The sequence below is a fragment of the Mesitornis unicolor genome, unplaced genomic scaffold (genome assembly GCF_000695765.1).
Source record: "Mesitornis unicolor isolate BGI_N332 unplaced genomic scaffold, ASM69576v1 scaffold4622, whole genome shotgun sequence".
NCBI classification, from domain to species: domain Eukaryota; kingdom Metazoa; phylum Chordata; class Aves; order Mesitornithiformes; family Mesitornithidae; genus Mesitornis; species Mesitornis unicolor.
In genome coordinates this window covers 73443-89379 of record NW_010168344.1, presented here as the reverse complement: position 1 = coordinate 89379, position 15937 = coordinate 73443, and the positions used below count along the sequence as shown (strand labels likewise).

Below are 15937 nucleotides of genomic sequence, written 5' to 3'. Positions count from 1 at the left end.
ATTACCTCCTCAACATTTTTGGATTAAAAAGGATTCAGGAAAATGCAATTTAAACAGGAGAGGCAGCAGCCTCCATAGGAACAGGGACCTCTTAGAGTCCAAAGAGACACTAATACATTACATACTGCAAAACACGGCTAATCTCCACTGCCCTAAACATACAAGGGGTTCAGGAATGATTGGCAGTGTCATTCAAAGAAAACTCCAAAACTAGGGGCAGCAAAATGGTAGCAAATCCCAGCCTAATTCAATAGTCAACTGTATTACACGAGACAAAACCAAGAAATAGAATATTGCAGGTTCATGCTCCTTTGGGTTTGCTTTTTTTCCTCACAAATATCCTTGCCAATTGAGGATTATTTTTTACTCCTCAAATTCTTCTTCCCTTCCCCAGTGTCCCTATTTTTAAACTGTCTTCTCTGGTGAGACTTAAACAATCTAAGTGCTGCAGACTTTCTTTTTTCAAGAGCTTCTTTGTCCAAGCACAGAGAAAATCAGGCAAGGGATCAAAGGAATGGTACATCCATGTGCCAGGTGGACTCCATCCCATCTGACATTTCTTCCACACATACACATTATGGCATTGCTGTTTGGCCACACAACTAGGAAAATTAAGATGTCTAGCCTACACTAGTAACTTGTGACAGTTGTGGCGATGCTTTTTGGCTGCAGTGAAAAGTACATCTCTTTCCCATCTGGTCCAGGATCTGGCACAGGGTTAGCCCCAGTAAAACGGATTCAACAGAAAACTCCGACTAAATGGGACTAATAAGGAAGCAAAGCTAGAGAAAAGATAAGCCTCATGAAGCACTGCTATATGGCACCCTAGATGCCTCTCCCAAGAGAAAGGAAAGAAACTCTCTGCCCTAAGAAAGTAGAAAAAAAGAACTGGAAACAATATGGAGAGAAAAGTTAGAAGACAGCAGTATGATCATATTTTAAATAGACATTTGTACATTGGTGGGCCAATAACTTTGTGGCATACAAATTAAAACTTTAAATTTTAATTAAAATTAAATTAGCCTGAAATCTAGTTGAAAATTAAATTAACCTGAAATCCAGGTCCAATAAATCATGCTTACATGTGTATATATTTATATACGCATATATTTATATGTATATGCACATATGTATTTTTAATTTGAAGTTGGTGACTAACATTCTAAACCATGGTTCATTCCCACTGACTCCAATGGGATTTAAGCATGTGTTTAAGAACTTTTCTGAGGCTGTAGGGTTTTAATATGTGCTCCCATGCAATGCTGATTCTGGGCATAAATAAGGAGCAAGAGTTGTCTTGGCAGCCTAGATGTCAGAGAGTATCCCACTACAGTGCACAACCATTCATTCAAAGAAATGTTGCTCCTGAGCAGAAATCATGAACAAGTTCTGGGTTTTGTGACTTCTTTTGACTTCCCTACCTATCACCTATACTCTGTATAGACAGATTCTCTAGACAGATGCCAGAGTTTCTTCTGCACTCCAAAATCTGTACACCATGTAATCGTTAAGATATCCTCTACCCCATTTAAGTGGTCAGCTTCTGTAGAAGACCCAGAGCACACTCACATAGGCAGATGCTGGTGGACATGTATGCCTTCTGCCTACGCTCCACGTTAACGCTGTGCTGTAACTCCAGCTGCTTTGCAGCACTGCCACAGCACAGGTTGGTGGCTCTGAACTGCAGTTGATTCACATCCCACCACTTGAAAGTGCAGGCAGGCTGGTATGCTAAGATCCTTGAATTATCATTTTCACTCCCTAGTTTCAAACCAGCTACATTACAGAAGAATTCAAACTGAACAATGAGACTAGAAAGTGCTGGAATAAATTCTAGGCAGATTGGTTACTACAGAGATGTTAAATGTACCTTTAAAATGTAAGATTTTCAAGTCCTAAAATTTTAGGAACTTGAAGTTGCATCAAGAGTCAAACAAGAATCTTTTCACTTCTTTGTGAGTTTAATAGCTTTTCTGCAGTAACACTGACAGGGAGAGGTACCAATAAAATTCTGAAAGGATGGTAAGGCCAAAGGTAGCCTGGTAGAAACAGGTCTTTAAAACTACTAAAAAAAGTGAAAATATTTCTTATTTATTAATAATGTTATTTGGAGTAGTATCTTTTGCTAACATGAAGCAAAGTAAATTAGTGAAAACAGAAAAAGGAGAGAGTAAAAGAGAGCGAGCAGTCCATCAGAAAGGTCCCATTTAGAGTATGTGCCCATTCAGGGCTTCAGCATAATTTTCTGATCCTCCTTCACCTCTTTTGCCAGGAAAAAATGATAGCAGGCTATTTCATGAGAAACACAAAAAGAAAACTGGACTAATTGTGCTTTGGCAGCTGGTGTACTACACACAGTGTATGCCACTGCTACCTTAAAAAGGCAGCATGTTAGGCAGAATGGTGTAATCTTATAGTGGGTGAGTATTTCCCAGCCTACCTCAGGCAACAGAAGACCTATGCTGGTTCTACAGAGCCTGTGAGAAGGCAGCAGTCCTAACACAGGTGCTATCTGCTACTATTGCCTTGCAGAGCCAGCAGAAAGAAAAAAGAACTCAGAGAAGGTAATCACCTGAGAAATGAATTGTTGAGAGAGCAGTTGACGCTTCACAGCAGTTGGGTCGCTCAGCTCCTCACTGTACTTCTCACCAACAATCAAAATGCTGAACTCAATCATCTGCTCAGTTACAGGTCTCACAAGCTTCTCATCCTGCTTCTTTATCTCATTATTGATCTGGAAGGCAAGGAAGAAGGGAGAAAGCAAAAGGTGATTGAATGTTGTTGTTTTTTTCCATTTGCCCTTTGGTTTTTTCCCAAGAACTAAATCCTCATTACTCACCACAGACCAGATTCCTACTTATCCTGGACTTACTCTATGTGAAAAGCACCCCTAGATATGTCAACATGTGGTCTGCCATCTGTCAACAGCACACTACATTCCTAAGCTTGGATCCAAACATCTGTTTATATGGGCCAGGAACTTCTCCAGCTGCTGCAAACCTGGAGGTTTCTCTGACTTGTGATGGGCAGAAAATCTGAGCCCTCTCCATAAATACTGTATGGACAGGAACACTTCAGGGCACTATTGGTGGGCCACAGTGGTGGTCACGGATTTACTTAATGGTATGTGACCTACTGCAGTCCAAAACACAGCATGATCACTTGAGCCATCAGCAGACCTGCTTGTCTTGCGCTATAATGGGGTGCTCATGAAGCCTCAGAGACAGAGGCAGCAACTAATGAGGCAATCTACTAAGCAAGAACATTTTTTGAGAATTCTTGTATTACAGATAATTCTTTTTCACTTGCACATCTTTACCCTAGTGCAAGGCCGTCTAGTTGACCTCAGCTACAGACAGAAATCCAGTTGTGTGGGATGCTCATGAGCGAATTTAAAGTGTAACTATGGATATTCCAACAGCTCACTCGAGGACAGTCAGCAATGGGCTGATTTACTCAAGATTTACTCACTTCTCACAAGGCTCCTACTTACTATTCCACTTGGAAGACAAGTTACCTTTGCCAAGTTTTAAATTCAGAACAACATCCTACGCTGGTCAGCGTCAGTAACTGAAGGATCACCCCAGATATACGATGGGCATTGAGAGATCTGCAGGGACCTCTGCCAAGCTAAACTGGAGAGCTCCAACTGGTAGGGGTCTGCAGTTGCCCAAGAAGTCCCGCAGCAGTGGCTGTGCAATGCACAGGGAAGCATGTAGCTATCACAGCTGCCACAGACAGGAGTGAATTTCAAATTTTAATATAATTTGAATGACTGAGCAACACAAGAAGAATGTTTTCTGCTTAGTTCCCTGATATTTTATAACCAACACAGTATTCTTTGTGGTATATTGAAAGTCATGAGAAAAAAACAGATTTTCTTTCATGGTTTTGGTCCAAAACAAAAACAAAAACAAAAACTAGATTTGTGGGGGAGGGACGGTTAGCTTAAGTTAACTTTATTCAAATAGCCAAATGTCTTTGACTATTTACATGCTCTTGTTGCTTTTTCCCCATTAAAAGGAAAAAAGAAAGCCAGCAAAACAGACCTTTCCAACAAAACTGCAGCCTGTGTTATGTATGGTGCAGAAAATGGAAAAACTTTTCTCCAGAAAGCTTACCTGCCTACCAGTGAGATACTTATACATTGTTTAGGGACCCCCTAAAAATTTTTAGTTAAATTCCCTGCCTTTCCCCATCCCTTTTTGACTAGATAATTTTGTTAAGGACCATAATGACTGGTATGCTACTTGAAGCTTGTTAGCATTTGAGAGACACATACTTAGTAGGCATATATGTGCTGCTACTATACAGCTGTTTGCAACTCCATGTAGTTTCAATCATTTCTCAGTCCTCCAAAAACAAAATTACAGTGAACATATGAGTGCAGAAGATGAGTTTTGCTCACTCTTGGTCTTGTAATCGGCAATGTATTTTGGCTGCACAGAGCAATGATGAAGTGTGATGTAACCATATAGAATGAAAACACTGTAGCAGCAGTCTAATTCTGGTTTCTTTCTGATTTACTGAGTGGTTGCATTCCCTGCTCAGGCAGAAATGCTTCAGGCAGTTCTGCTTCAAAAAAAAAGAATAATGGTGTACATGGGACCAGACCACAAGTGGTTTTGATACTTAATATAAAGTTCTGGACTTGAGTCAAAAGCTGTCTGCCTGCTTCATATTGAATATTCATTCTTGGAAGCACAATAACAAAACTCCACGGTTAGCCTTGAAAGCTCTAGAAGGAAGCACAGTTTGGCCCAGCTTAATTTCATTGCCATACTAGGTTTCAGAACAGTGCACAGTTAAATGTTGTACCATACATCTGGTTTTACTTGTATGCAGTATGTGCAACTTTGCAAGTTTTTCAGTGAGTCCAGTAAGAGTTTCACATTTAGAAGAAAACAAAAGGCAGCTGATTCATACCACTGGTTTGCAAGATTTTCTTCAGACTTGCAGGTCCACGAATACTGCAGTTGGAATCCAGAGTTTGGGCTTAAATTTTTATCCAGAAGAGCTGTTTCCTGGAAGCAAATACCTCCCTGGGACCTATGTGATGGTCAGCATTTCTGAAACCCAACTCACTTTTACAGAAACATTTTAAGTACTTGATACAGGCTTCTCTGTGGTGGGAGTTTTATTTAGAGATCAAGATAAGGTTGACTGTAAAGTGACAAATACAAGTTCACCTATGCCAGCGGATAAAAACAGAGGAGTAGAGAATCAGCAGGGATCTTCAAGGCTATTCAGGCCACCTCTCTGATGTCCTACACAGTTGTACCACATGGATCCTTGAAACACTACTACAGCAATTTAAGGTGTATTTTGTTTCCATAGGAATATTAATGCTCCCCATTCTTCTTGGAGCGTTCAAAAGCACTAGGCATTCCCTATCTAGTCCTATGTAGCAAAAATAGCAAAATCCTCACCTGACAGCTCTACTGATCCGTTCTCTCTCACTGTGGGTGAAGTGGCATTGCAAAGCCACTGCAAATCAAAAAATACCTACCCAGCAAATTATTTTTAAATCATTTTCATGCCCTGTTTTTATGAAATCTTAATTTGTGTTAACACACTATGCTAACAACACCTTTAAGTAATAGGAAATGCAAATGACCAAAGCCAATATTATTTAGGAAAGGCAACAGCATGCTGAACCAATTTAAAAAAAACCACTCACGGTAGTGTCTGCATCTTCGATCTCATAGACAGTACTACCTGCAGGACTCTCAATGGAGATCTCATGATGGGGAGGAACATTGGCAGCTGCATCTGAGTTTGAAAGAGAGCAGTATAATTTTGCCTGGGTTTTTTTTAAATACCCATGTACATGTAGATACACACAAAAGCAGTTCAGCAAGTATAAACCAACAGTAAAATTTGATTCCTAGTCCCATCATCATTACAGATGCAACACAGAAAACACCTGAAGAGCCTGAGGAAAAGTATCAAATACACTAATCAGAATAAAATGCTAATATTCTGTCCAAACAGATGTATTTTTAGCAACATGAAGTTAAGTGCAGTAAACAGTCCACAGAGCTAATTTCTTACATAGGATTTTCATGACTTATATAATAACAAAATAACATCGGCATATAACATGATCTTCAGATCATAAACAGCATTACTGGGAAATGGAATAATTCACATCTCTCTCAAATCCAAACACCATTGAATTTCTCAATTTTCCAGTGATTCAGAATCAGTCTTGAGAGTAGCCAGATGAAAACTGACCTCTTAATGTGGTAACATCAGCATCCAAAGATGGAGTTGGAGTCCCACTACTGCTGAATAAAAACAAAATTAGACATTTAAGTTGGACATGGTAATACAGATTTATTAGGTTTTGATTTATGTGTGATTCTGATGCCATACCAAAAAGCATGTTTGCAGAAGAAATTTATCATGGTACTACTTTCCTGATAACTTCATAAAAATTAGACTTTACAATATTTCAGTTATCTTTTGCAACTTAGATATCAGGCCACTTGCATCACACAACACATCATGTGCCTCTCCAGGCTGCTAACCTACTTAAAATACAACTGACTTGGAGTCCCACCTAAAAGGTCATTTTGCCTTCTTGCTGTTCTGTAAATGAAGCAAATGCAAAGACTAGAGATAAAACACAAAGATAACATGTAATAAGCTATAAAACACTAAGTTTTAAAAATACTCTCTAGTGCATTAAAACATCATAACTGTCCTGAAATCACTGTAAGAAGTTGGGTTCTTTTCATCATTAATTCTACCCTGTTTATTTGGAAATCTTCAAAAAGCACCAGTTTCCAAATCCAATTATTGCGTACACACACACTAAACAACTCTAGGCCAAATGTGTAAAAGAAAAACACTTCAGATAAAAATCAGATTAAGACTGTCAGCCTGAAGAAAAAAATCACATCTTCAAAGTGGCTCTTACAGTAAACCCAAGCTCCTTGGGCCAATTCTGTAAGCCCTGAGCAACTGTCAAGTGGAAGACATGCTCTGACAGAAGCAAGTCTTTCCTGACTGAAAAAAAAAAAAATCAGATTTGTTATATTTTTAAAACATACATCATAATCTGTAAGACTGGAAATTTGTCTGCTGGGGAGAAACAGAACTTTAGACTTCAGAAAATCATTGAGTTTCATTGCATTGGGATATTTCTGTCACTTTTCATGGAACTCCTTTTTTATTGATGGTCATAGTTGTGCCATAAAATAAGCATTGCAGGAAAAAGACTTTACTGTAATACATGCATACTATGTGAGCCATGGTTCCTAGCCTTGCCAGGTTTGATTTTTGATTCAGATACTAGATTGCTGGTCTTGCAGTCTGTCCTCAGGAAAACTCCAAAGTTGATGGATATTTTGCCTCTTTCAGGACATATGATCAGTCTCTGCATCACTCCAAAACACAAAGGCTCCCAACACTAGCTAGACAACCAGATCCAAAGCTACATAATTAAGATACCTGAGCACAAGTGTAAGATTAAACATAGGAGAGTTTCACTGAGTTAACATCTCAAACTGTTTCTCTCCCCACCTCTCACAGACATGTAACACTTGCCAATAAACAGACCTGCAGACAAATCTGATTAATTTTCTATTTAAGTCAAGAATCTTTTCACATGTCCTTTGCCAAGAGGCACAGGCTAGTCCTGCATATAATGATTAACTATATCAAAATACAGTAAGTTCAGGGAATGTTAAACTGACAGAGCAAGATCTACAAAACATAATTATAAAATATTAATGAGAAAAATAAAATAATCTGCATGTGAACAAAGCAGAAAATGCTACTTCAAGAGTGTAAATAGAGCCTTCATGTATTTTCTTGAATAACTAAAGTCAATGAGCTCTATGCAAGCTTTGAGACATACAGTTATTTGTGTCTGCTTCCATCTCGTGGACACTGGTGCCTGTTTTCAGCCAGCACAGCGCAAGGTAACTCTCTAGCAATTCTTTGACAAGGTCAGCAAGTCTTGGAATGGCTTCCAAGACTGGAAAGCCAAATTTTACTAGCAAGTATAATTTAAACAAGATACTCTTTCTTATTCTCTCTGCCATTGCCATCACACGTATAGAGTCACAATTAAGTCATTCAAAAAAAATCAGCATCTTTCTGCTAAAAAAACCCAACCAAACAAAACAACAAAAACCCACATTAAAAGGATTTAGATTTTCTTAAGAATGCTTGTTTTAATTTAGAGAGATTTAGTTTCCTTACTTGTTTGTTATCTTAGAACTGAAATAAAAACTATTGCTTAATCATTATTTGGTCACATGAAATATTTTCCAATTAAATTCACCTAACTCCAAGGATGCATTACTCTTATCAGTTTCAATAGGCATTAGATTACATCTGTACCAAAGTGTCACCAAAGTACAGCATCAGTATGTTCAGAAGCAAATATTATTCTATTTTTCAGGAGAGGTGAAACAATCTGGGATTTTACCTATTACAAACTGCTTAGTGCATCTAAAGTCAGAATAAAAACTCCACAAAAGCAAAGTGGTGTGCAGTGAAACAACTCTGCTACAGGATTTGTAATATTCTGTCCAGCTGAAGTGCTCAAACACAGGTACAAACATTAGCTGAGCCTTGTATCAACCTCTTTTTCTTTAGAAGGAGGCAGTGAGAATCATGACTTGGTGGTATGCTCAGAGCTCAACTTGACATTCACAGGACTCAATCCAGCTGTCCATGGGTTAGTGCCCAGTATACCTGGAGAGGGCTGCAGACACTCCTGACCTCCAGCTGCTGCCCCAGAAAGCACTGATTGCCTACGGAATCCACATCATACCTGCCAGCCTTCTGCAGATGTGTACTGTAACCTGGGGCATCTCGGAAGGACCTAAAAGGCTTTCTGACCCACTAAATTGTGGACCCAACTTTGTGGTGGGTCAGTCTTGGCTAAGGGCCAAATGTGCACCTGGCTCTCTCTCACTCCTCAACAAGACATGGGAGAAAAAGAGATAAAAAATTTCATGGGCTGAGATAAAGACAGGAAGATTGCTTACCATGTACCTCCATGGGCAAACCAGACTCACTCTGGGAAAAACTGCATTAATTTATTGCATATAAATAGATTTGGGTAGTGAGAAACAAACACTACACCATCACCTTACCTCCACCCTTTCCCAGGCTCAACTTCACTCCTGACTCCTCTAGCTGCTCTGCAGGGGCAGCAGTTCCTTCAGGAAATGTTTCCCTGCTCCCGAATGAGTTCTCCACAGTCTGCAGGGAATACCTGCTCCGCCATGGAGCACCTCCTCCTCCTTCACCTTGGTGTTTCCCTATGCCGTCATTGCTTATGTGTTTTGTTCCCTTCTCCTCTCCCTGTGCGGTGTTTTTGCCTTTCCTAAGCATGTTTTCCCTTAGGTGCCTCTGGCTCTGCTGCTGAGCTCAGCAGTGCCCTGTGGTGGGTCCACTGGAGCTGTCTTGAACCAGCTGTGCCCAGCAAGGGGCAGCCCTAGACACTCCTCACAGAGGCCACCCTGAAGCCCCTCTGCCAGTGCCTGGGCACCCAGTACTGCAAGATCAACTTTAGCTAAGTTGCTTGAGTTTTTAAAGGAAAAATCCTCAGGCAAGAAAAGCAGGCAAGAAAAAACCAAGGAGAATTCTATGGTATGCTATAAGTCACACTTTCAAAAAAATAGCAGTGTGCAAATAGAAAAGCCTGAAATTAGTTTTCTAGAGTAGAGTACTACCTTCTGGATTGGACTACTAGTTATAGACATTCAAATTAAAATTCTCCTATTTTTCAAAGGTCCTAGAGCACTGACTCAAAAGAGCTGCAGCTCTTCATCCATCAGGGTGCTTCAGTTAGTAAAGTCAACTTCACAGAATCACAGAATGGTAGGGGTTGGAAGGGCCCTCTGAAGATCACCCAGTCCAACCTCCCTGCTAGAGCAGGATCACCTAGAGAAGATCACACAGGAACACATACGGGCGGGTTTTGAATGTCTCCAGAGGAGGAGACTCAACAACCTCTCTGGGCAGCCTGTTCCAGTGCTCTGTCACCCTCACAGTAAAGACATTTTACCTTATGTTTAGGCTGAACCTCCTGTGTTCCAGTTTGTGACCATTGCCCCTTGTCCTGTTATTGGGCACAACTGAGAAGAACCTGGTCCCATTTTCCTGACACCCACCCTTTAGATGTTTACAAGAATTAATGAGACCCCCCTCAGACTCCTCCTCTCCAGGCTAAACAGACCCAGCTCTCTCAGCCTTTCCTCATACGGGAGATGCTCCAGTCACCTCATCATCTTAATGGCTTTACACAGTGGCTCTGTGCTAATTTAGGCACTGCCTAAGCATGCAGTGCAACCACAGACAAGCCATGGAGCAACCACGAGAGTGCTGAAAATAAAGGTGAGAATAAGGCCACATAGCAAACCCATCATCTTAAGCAGTTACAGGCTTGTCAAAGCAAGATAATATATTCTTACTGATACTGAGGGGCTTTTGAATTTGCCCCAAGATGTAACAATTTCTGACAAAATTCTGGCTCACAGCTGGCTGAAAATTAAAAGCCAAGAGCTTAAAGAGCACCTAGTAAAACCTCACTCAATTAACCGTGCAAGACCAGTCAAGTATCGAATTTGGTCAAATTAACAGCTATCACTTTTTTCAAGAGAATAAAAAAATTGTTTTAAGAAACTGAGCTATAACTGACCTCACTTTATGCACAACATTGTTTTTTCATTGCTTTACCAGTGTGGTTTGCTTTCTAACTATAGCTACACAAGCAATCCACTCCAAGTGGAGGCACTATATTCCATCAAGAGCTTATTGTGAATTTGAGACACATACACATTAAATGTAATTTCTATTGTCCTACCTGCATGAGTGATGCCCTGGACCACCTTGGCTGAGCAGTAAGCAAAATATAAAAACATATACATATGTATGGAGAGGCAGGAAGGAATATGCACGAGCAGATGTCTACGCAGCAGAACAAACAACACTGCACTGTGTTTCCTTGGCAGAAACAACCAGTTTCAGATCATGCAGCTCTGTTAGACACCAGGATCCAGGCAGGTGTAAGACAAGACCCATAAGGGCCTCAGAAGTTGATCTGAAGCAAAACAGTGCTTATGGACAGCCTATATGTTTAAATACAGCAAACACAGCTCACAAATACAGTCTATATTCCCCTTTTTCAAACCCCATAGCAAGTACTTCTGTGTGACATCAGTCATGTCAGGAAAAGTTTCAATATGTTCCAGTCCACAGAGAGCCCCATTGACTCATAGGCAACTGTAGAGCCTAAAGAAGTTCTTTTGTGCAGCCATGACTTGTTAATAAGGAGAAATGCCGCTCTGGACCTGTCAAATGGGGCACTGGTGATACCATTTCACCCACTAACACTGCAGTTTTATAAAGGTATTATTTGCATTTTTCTCTACATTATTCCTCAAGGTTTAACACAAACTCAACCGTGTGTGAAGTAGGTACCATCTTCAGATCTGTACTACCCGTCCTGGACATTCATCAGTTTCATAACCAATTTGAATTCCCTGAAGTCTAATTTGTTACGGCAATCATTTATTTTTCTTAAACATTATTATTTCAATGCCCGTATTGCACAAAAAAGGGAAAATAATTTTATAGTCTGATTTTCTCTTTGTTACATATTTTAATCACAGGTCCTTGATTAAATCAGGTATGCCATTTCAGAAGTATTTTTATCCAAGTACAGAATGCAACACTGAGTCTTGTATTCAGGTTCTTTTCCTTTTAAATTGTACTTGCATTTGTCTTCATTTTTATTTAGGAAGTTCTTGAATTTTGACCTCTTTTGTTTTTAATTAAAGCAGGACAAACATTTAATGTTTGCTATCTGACAGTAGGGAGCACAAAAGAAAATACGCAACTGAAGAGGATCAGTGTGGAACTCTTCACATGGGGTAAAGCTGTGAAGATGCTCAAAAATTTCTGAGACAAGCAATATTGTTGCCAAGTCCACATACAGACAGCAAAGGATCTAGGGTATGTTTCTACTTCACTGCAGGGAGAACTGCTGAACTTTGAAATTATCACAGCACAAAAGACAAACTCTTTCCTTTCATGAAGCACATTTAGAGAAAACATTCAAATTTGAGTTGATATACCATCAACCATTGCTACCACCGCTGATGAAATAAGGATCCTTAATTTGCCAGTGTATTTCAAACTAGAGAACATGGACAGAACAAAGGAGGTCTGGACAAGATTTATTGTGATTAATTTCAGTGAGTCCAGAATCAGCAAGTACCAGTCAGAAAGAACACAAGCATTATTGATTTCATTTGATGTGAATAGCCACATCTGAAGAAGCGACAAAGTAGTGCATTATATGAATCCTTTTCAATTACCCCATACTCCTTATCTTTCCTTCAATATGTTATTGTGCATACAGTATTCAAGCAAGGCTATGACATAAGAACTCTAGTTTGCTACTACAGCAGTTTTGTGCTACTCCCTTGCCTTCAGTTGCATCTCAAGATCTGGCTTTTGACCCCCCAGGAATTAGACAGAATGGCTGTCCTATTGCCATGAGACATACTCCAATACTAAAAAAGCAAAATTCATTATGCATAGTCCCAGTGGCCTACTGAATAAAGCAATCATTAAAAGTCTTTAGCTGATGCAGTGCTCCCACACTTCCAACTGCGGCAAAACTCCACAATGTCCATTGGGCCGCTCCATACACATCTGGATTATGTTCCATATATTACTCTTTCTTTGAGGTTTTCTCCTCAGTGACACTTAGGTTAATCTCTCAGTTCCTTAAAAGGCCAGGCTAGCTGAGTGTTCAACCTAAGTGAATGCATGCACTAGTCTTACGGGAACAAACTTTCAACCTGCTGTTACGCAATTGTCAGTAATGCCGGATTGGGAGTTATTCTGGGAAGTAAATTACACAAGTACAAGCCACCTTTCTGTAAGCTACACTAAAACTATCCTAGAATTTAGCTACATGACACAATCTTTTACCAGTTAGATAGAGACACAGTATTGACATCTAGGTAGGATTATATGAGATGTGTTAAATTCTTTCAATCACAGCTTCTATTCTACAGCTGTTGATAGCTTTCAGCAGAGTTTTGCTTTAATCAAGCAAGGTAATGTAGTTAAAATTACCAACAGATATGAAGGGTCTGTCTTTCATTTCAGATAAGCCCCAAATTAAGAAATTGTTTCACAGAAACTATTGTTTCAAAGAAGAAAAATAAATGGTCAAATCTCATAAAAAGAAAACACACTTATAGTTTCTTGTGCCTGGGCTACACTCTCAAAAATGAAACTACTGCAAAATAACCTATGTTCTTACCAGTGGGTAAACAGACTAACAAATATGCCTAGTGCTAAGCCTTCAAACTGAAATGACTGCTTCTGCATATTTGTCAGAAGAACTGGAGTTCTCCAGAGGACAAGTCAGAGCAGCAATAATTTTTATTATTTATTATATTTCTATTTCTTCCTGATGCTCCATTATCCGGAGCAAATCTACCTGTTTCAATCTCACTGCCTCAGTTCTGCATCACCCTATGCTACAAAACACTATCAGATTGAAGTATAAGACAAAACAATGACTTTTAGAGAAAAAGTTGTGGTAAAACCAAAGTTTAAACACAACATCAGTGACTGTGGTTCAACTTTCAGTCAAATGTTGGGCTTTTTGCATTGGCAGGCTTTGTAGCCCAGTGCATGTAGGGACTCCAGATTAATTAGCGTTGACTCTTAATTCCTCTCATGTCTCTACATGTACTAGATTTCCTGAGTGATCACATAGAGGGACACAGTAGATTTTCAAACTCAAAATTATTCAGAAAGATTTTTTCAGAGTCTTCAACATTCTAACTGAGACAACTATCTCTTAATTCACATTTTCTCATAAGATGTGGTTCCATTCATCAAAGAGCCAGTCTAGAAAATGGTTGATGCTAATGAGAAAGAATTCGACCCACAAAGCTTACAAGGGAAATATTTTTTTAAATTTATTTTCTCTTTGAAAAGAAAAGCAGATAAAAGTTTGGTCAAGGTTGCATTCTCAACAGAGAAAGTTTGGAACAGATGTACAGTACCCAGATGACCTGGAAACTTCAGGAAGTGTGCATATCAGAGGAGTGTTCAGCTCAACAGAACAGGGAGAAACCAATCTCTTAGAAATCACTTTCACCCTTATCATCTTATGTTAGTGATTTTAATATATAAATTTGTAATTATGAAATCATTATGAGGATACCTAATTTGGGAAGTTGAGTTTTTAAAGTCTGTTGAGTGATTACGTTTTCCAGTAAATTAATTACTCATATTTATCATAGCTTTACATGGCCTGTAAAGCAGTGAATTGAACCTGCCAACTTTTCAGATGAGTTCAGCACTCAGCTGTTCGGGCTTGAATTGCTCTAAAAATAACAGCTTAGATTAGGTTCTGAGTAGGAATGTAGTAATAATAGTTTGAACTGGTTTTCCTTCTAGTTCAAAAAACATATGAAAATAGCAGGTCAAGTTCAGGTTTGCTTTGGTAAAAAGAAACCACAATTCAGGACAGTTTTCTCTTTTTTTTGCCTTGTTAAAAGTGTGAGGAGTTGAAGCAGACAATTCCCTTGTACCTGTTTTTAGAGCACATCTCTAAAGAATTTTTTTTAAAGCATTTTCAAAAACATCCCACTTTTTTTTCTTTTTGTAATGATGATCTTAAAGCCTTTGGGAAAGGTTCACAGGACAACCGGAACATGAACACAGGTAACTATGGACACATCTCTTTCTCAAAATAGACTTCCCCCACTAAACCTCTTCAGGTAAATAGCCTGAATCTGTGCCCAACGGCCAACAAGGTGATGACATACTTAAGCAAAAGTACAAGCCTCAGATTGACTGAGATATTTTAAGCATGCCAAGCACACCAGGACAGCCAGCGACAGGTTCAAATGCAAGAGCCACAGGATTTCTCCACCACATTTTTCTATATGCCTTTTTGTACAAAGGTGAAATTTTTTCATCTTCAGTGCACAAATCAACCCCAGCAGCAGCAAGAACTGAAGAAATGACTTATCACAAGGCTTTAAAAAGGGAAAATTACTTACCCACATGACCAGTCAGTGCAGGAGCTGACAGGAAAAAGAGAGAAAAGGTTACAAAATGTCACAGCTCACCCCTGCTGTTATGTCCAGACAGAATAAAATGCAAGACAAACACAGGTACTCACCTGCCCATTGCTTCCCTTGTATAGGACAGTTTCTGGAAAACAAACAAACGAACCAAGCCTAAGTATACTGGAGCAGCATGAGGTGAAAGGAGCCAAAACGCAGTTCATATCACTTTGTTTCCTCCCCCATGCGAAAATTATTCTCTTTTCTTTGCTCTTTGTTCTATGTTCATTTTGTAAGTTCAAAATTTATTAACAAAGTCCCCACTGAAAAGAAAATGTGTCCTACATTTCCAAAATGCAACTAAAACTCAAAAACAGATGCTGCAAAGAGCTGTATTGTCCTGCACTGTTTTGCACTAACAATGTTATCTCACCTTAGAGGAGGCTAGCAATAAGATCCTTGTAAGCAAGCAGTCTTAAATACGTTATTATGTCTGGTACTTGGCTATAAAGCCATCCTTTTGAAAGTACAGTTACAGCTTAAAAATACCATAGTGGGATTAGTCTCATGACTTTGTTAAATGTTATAAAAGTGACAGGGATGGCATTTTTTTTTTCATTTACTGGTGTATAAAGGCTAAGGCAGGGCTACATAGTTCACAGTTTTCCATCAGAATTCTCCTGGTGTTAGTGACATTTGTTCTAGAGAGAAGTCACAAGAGTTTCTATAGGGAACCTCTCAAGAAGTGGATGCAGTGTGACAGCTGCTGAGGAATAATGCTGCATCTTGCTGCTGTACCAATATGAAGAGAATACAAAATACCTAGAGAAGATTATTGTCCAGCAACAAAATTTCTGCTTCTCTCT

General features: G+C 39.3%; 1 protein-coding gene across 1 annotated transcript in view; it reads right to left on the bottom strand.

Moving 5' to 3' along the window:
* The window catches only part of IMPG2 (interphotoreceptor matrix proteoglycan 2), a 57909-nt gene that overhangs the window by 18900 nt on the left and 23072 nt on the right, over nt 1-15937 (bottom strand). Inside the window, exons 4-8 of the mRNA XM_010178971.1 lie at nt 15188-15219; nt 15066-15089; nt 6238-6284; nt 5681-5772; nt 2573-2734 (exon numbers count right to left, since the gene is read on the bottom strand). Of these exons, the coding sequence (XP_010177273.1) occupies nt 2573-2734; nt 5681-5772; nt 6238-6284; nt 15066-15089; nt 15188-15219 (357 nt within the window). The remainder of the gene's footprint in view (nt 1-2572; nt 2735-5680; nt 5773-6237; nt 6285-15065; nt 15090-15187; nt 15220-15937) is intronic.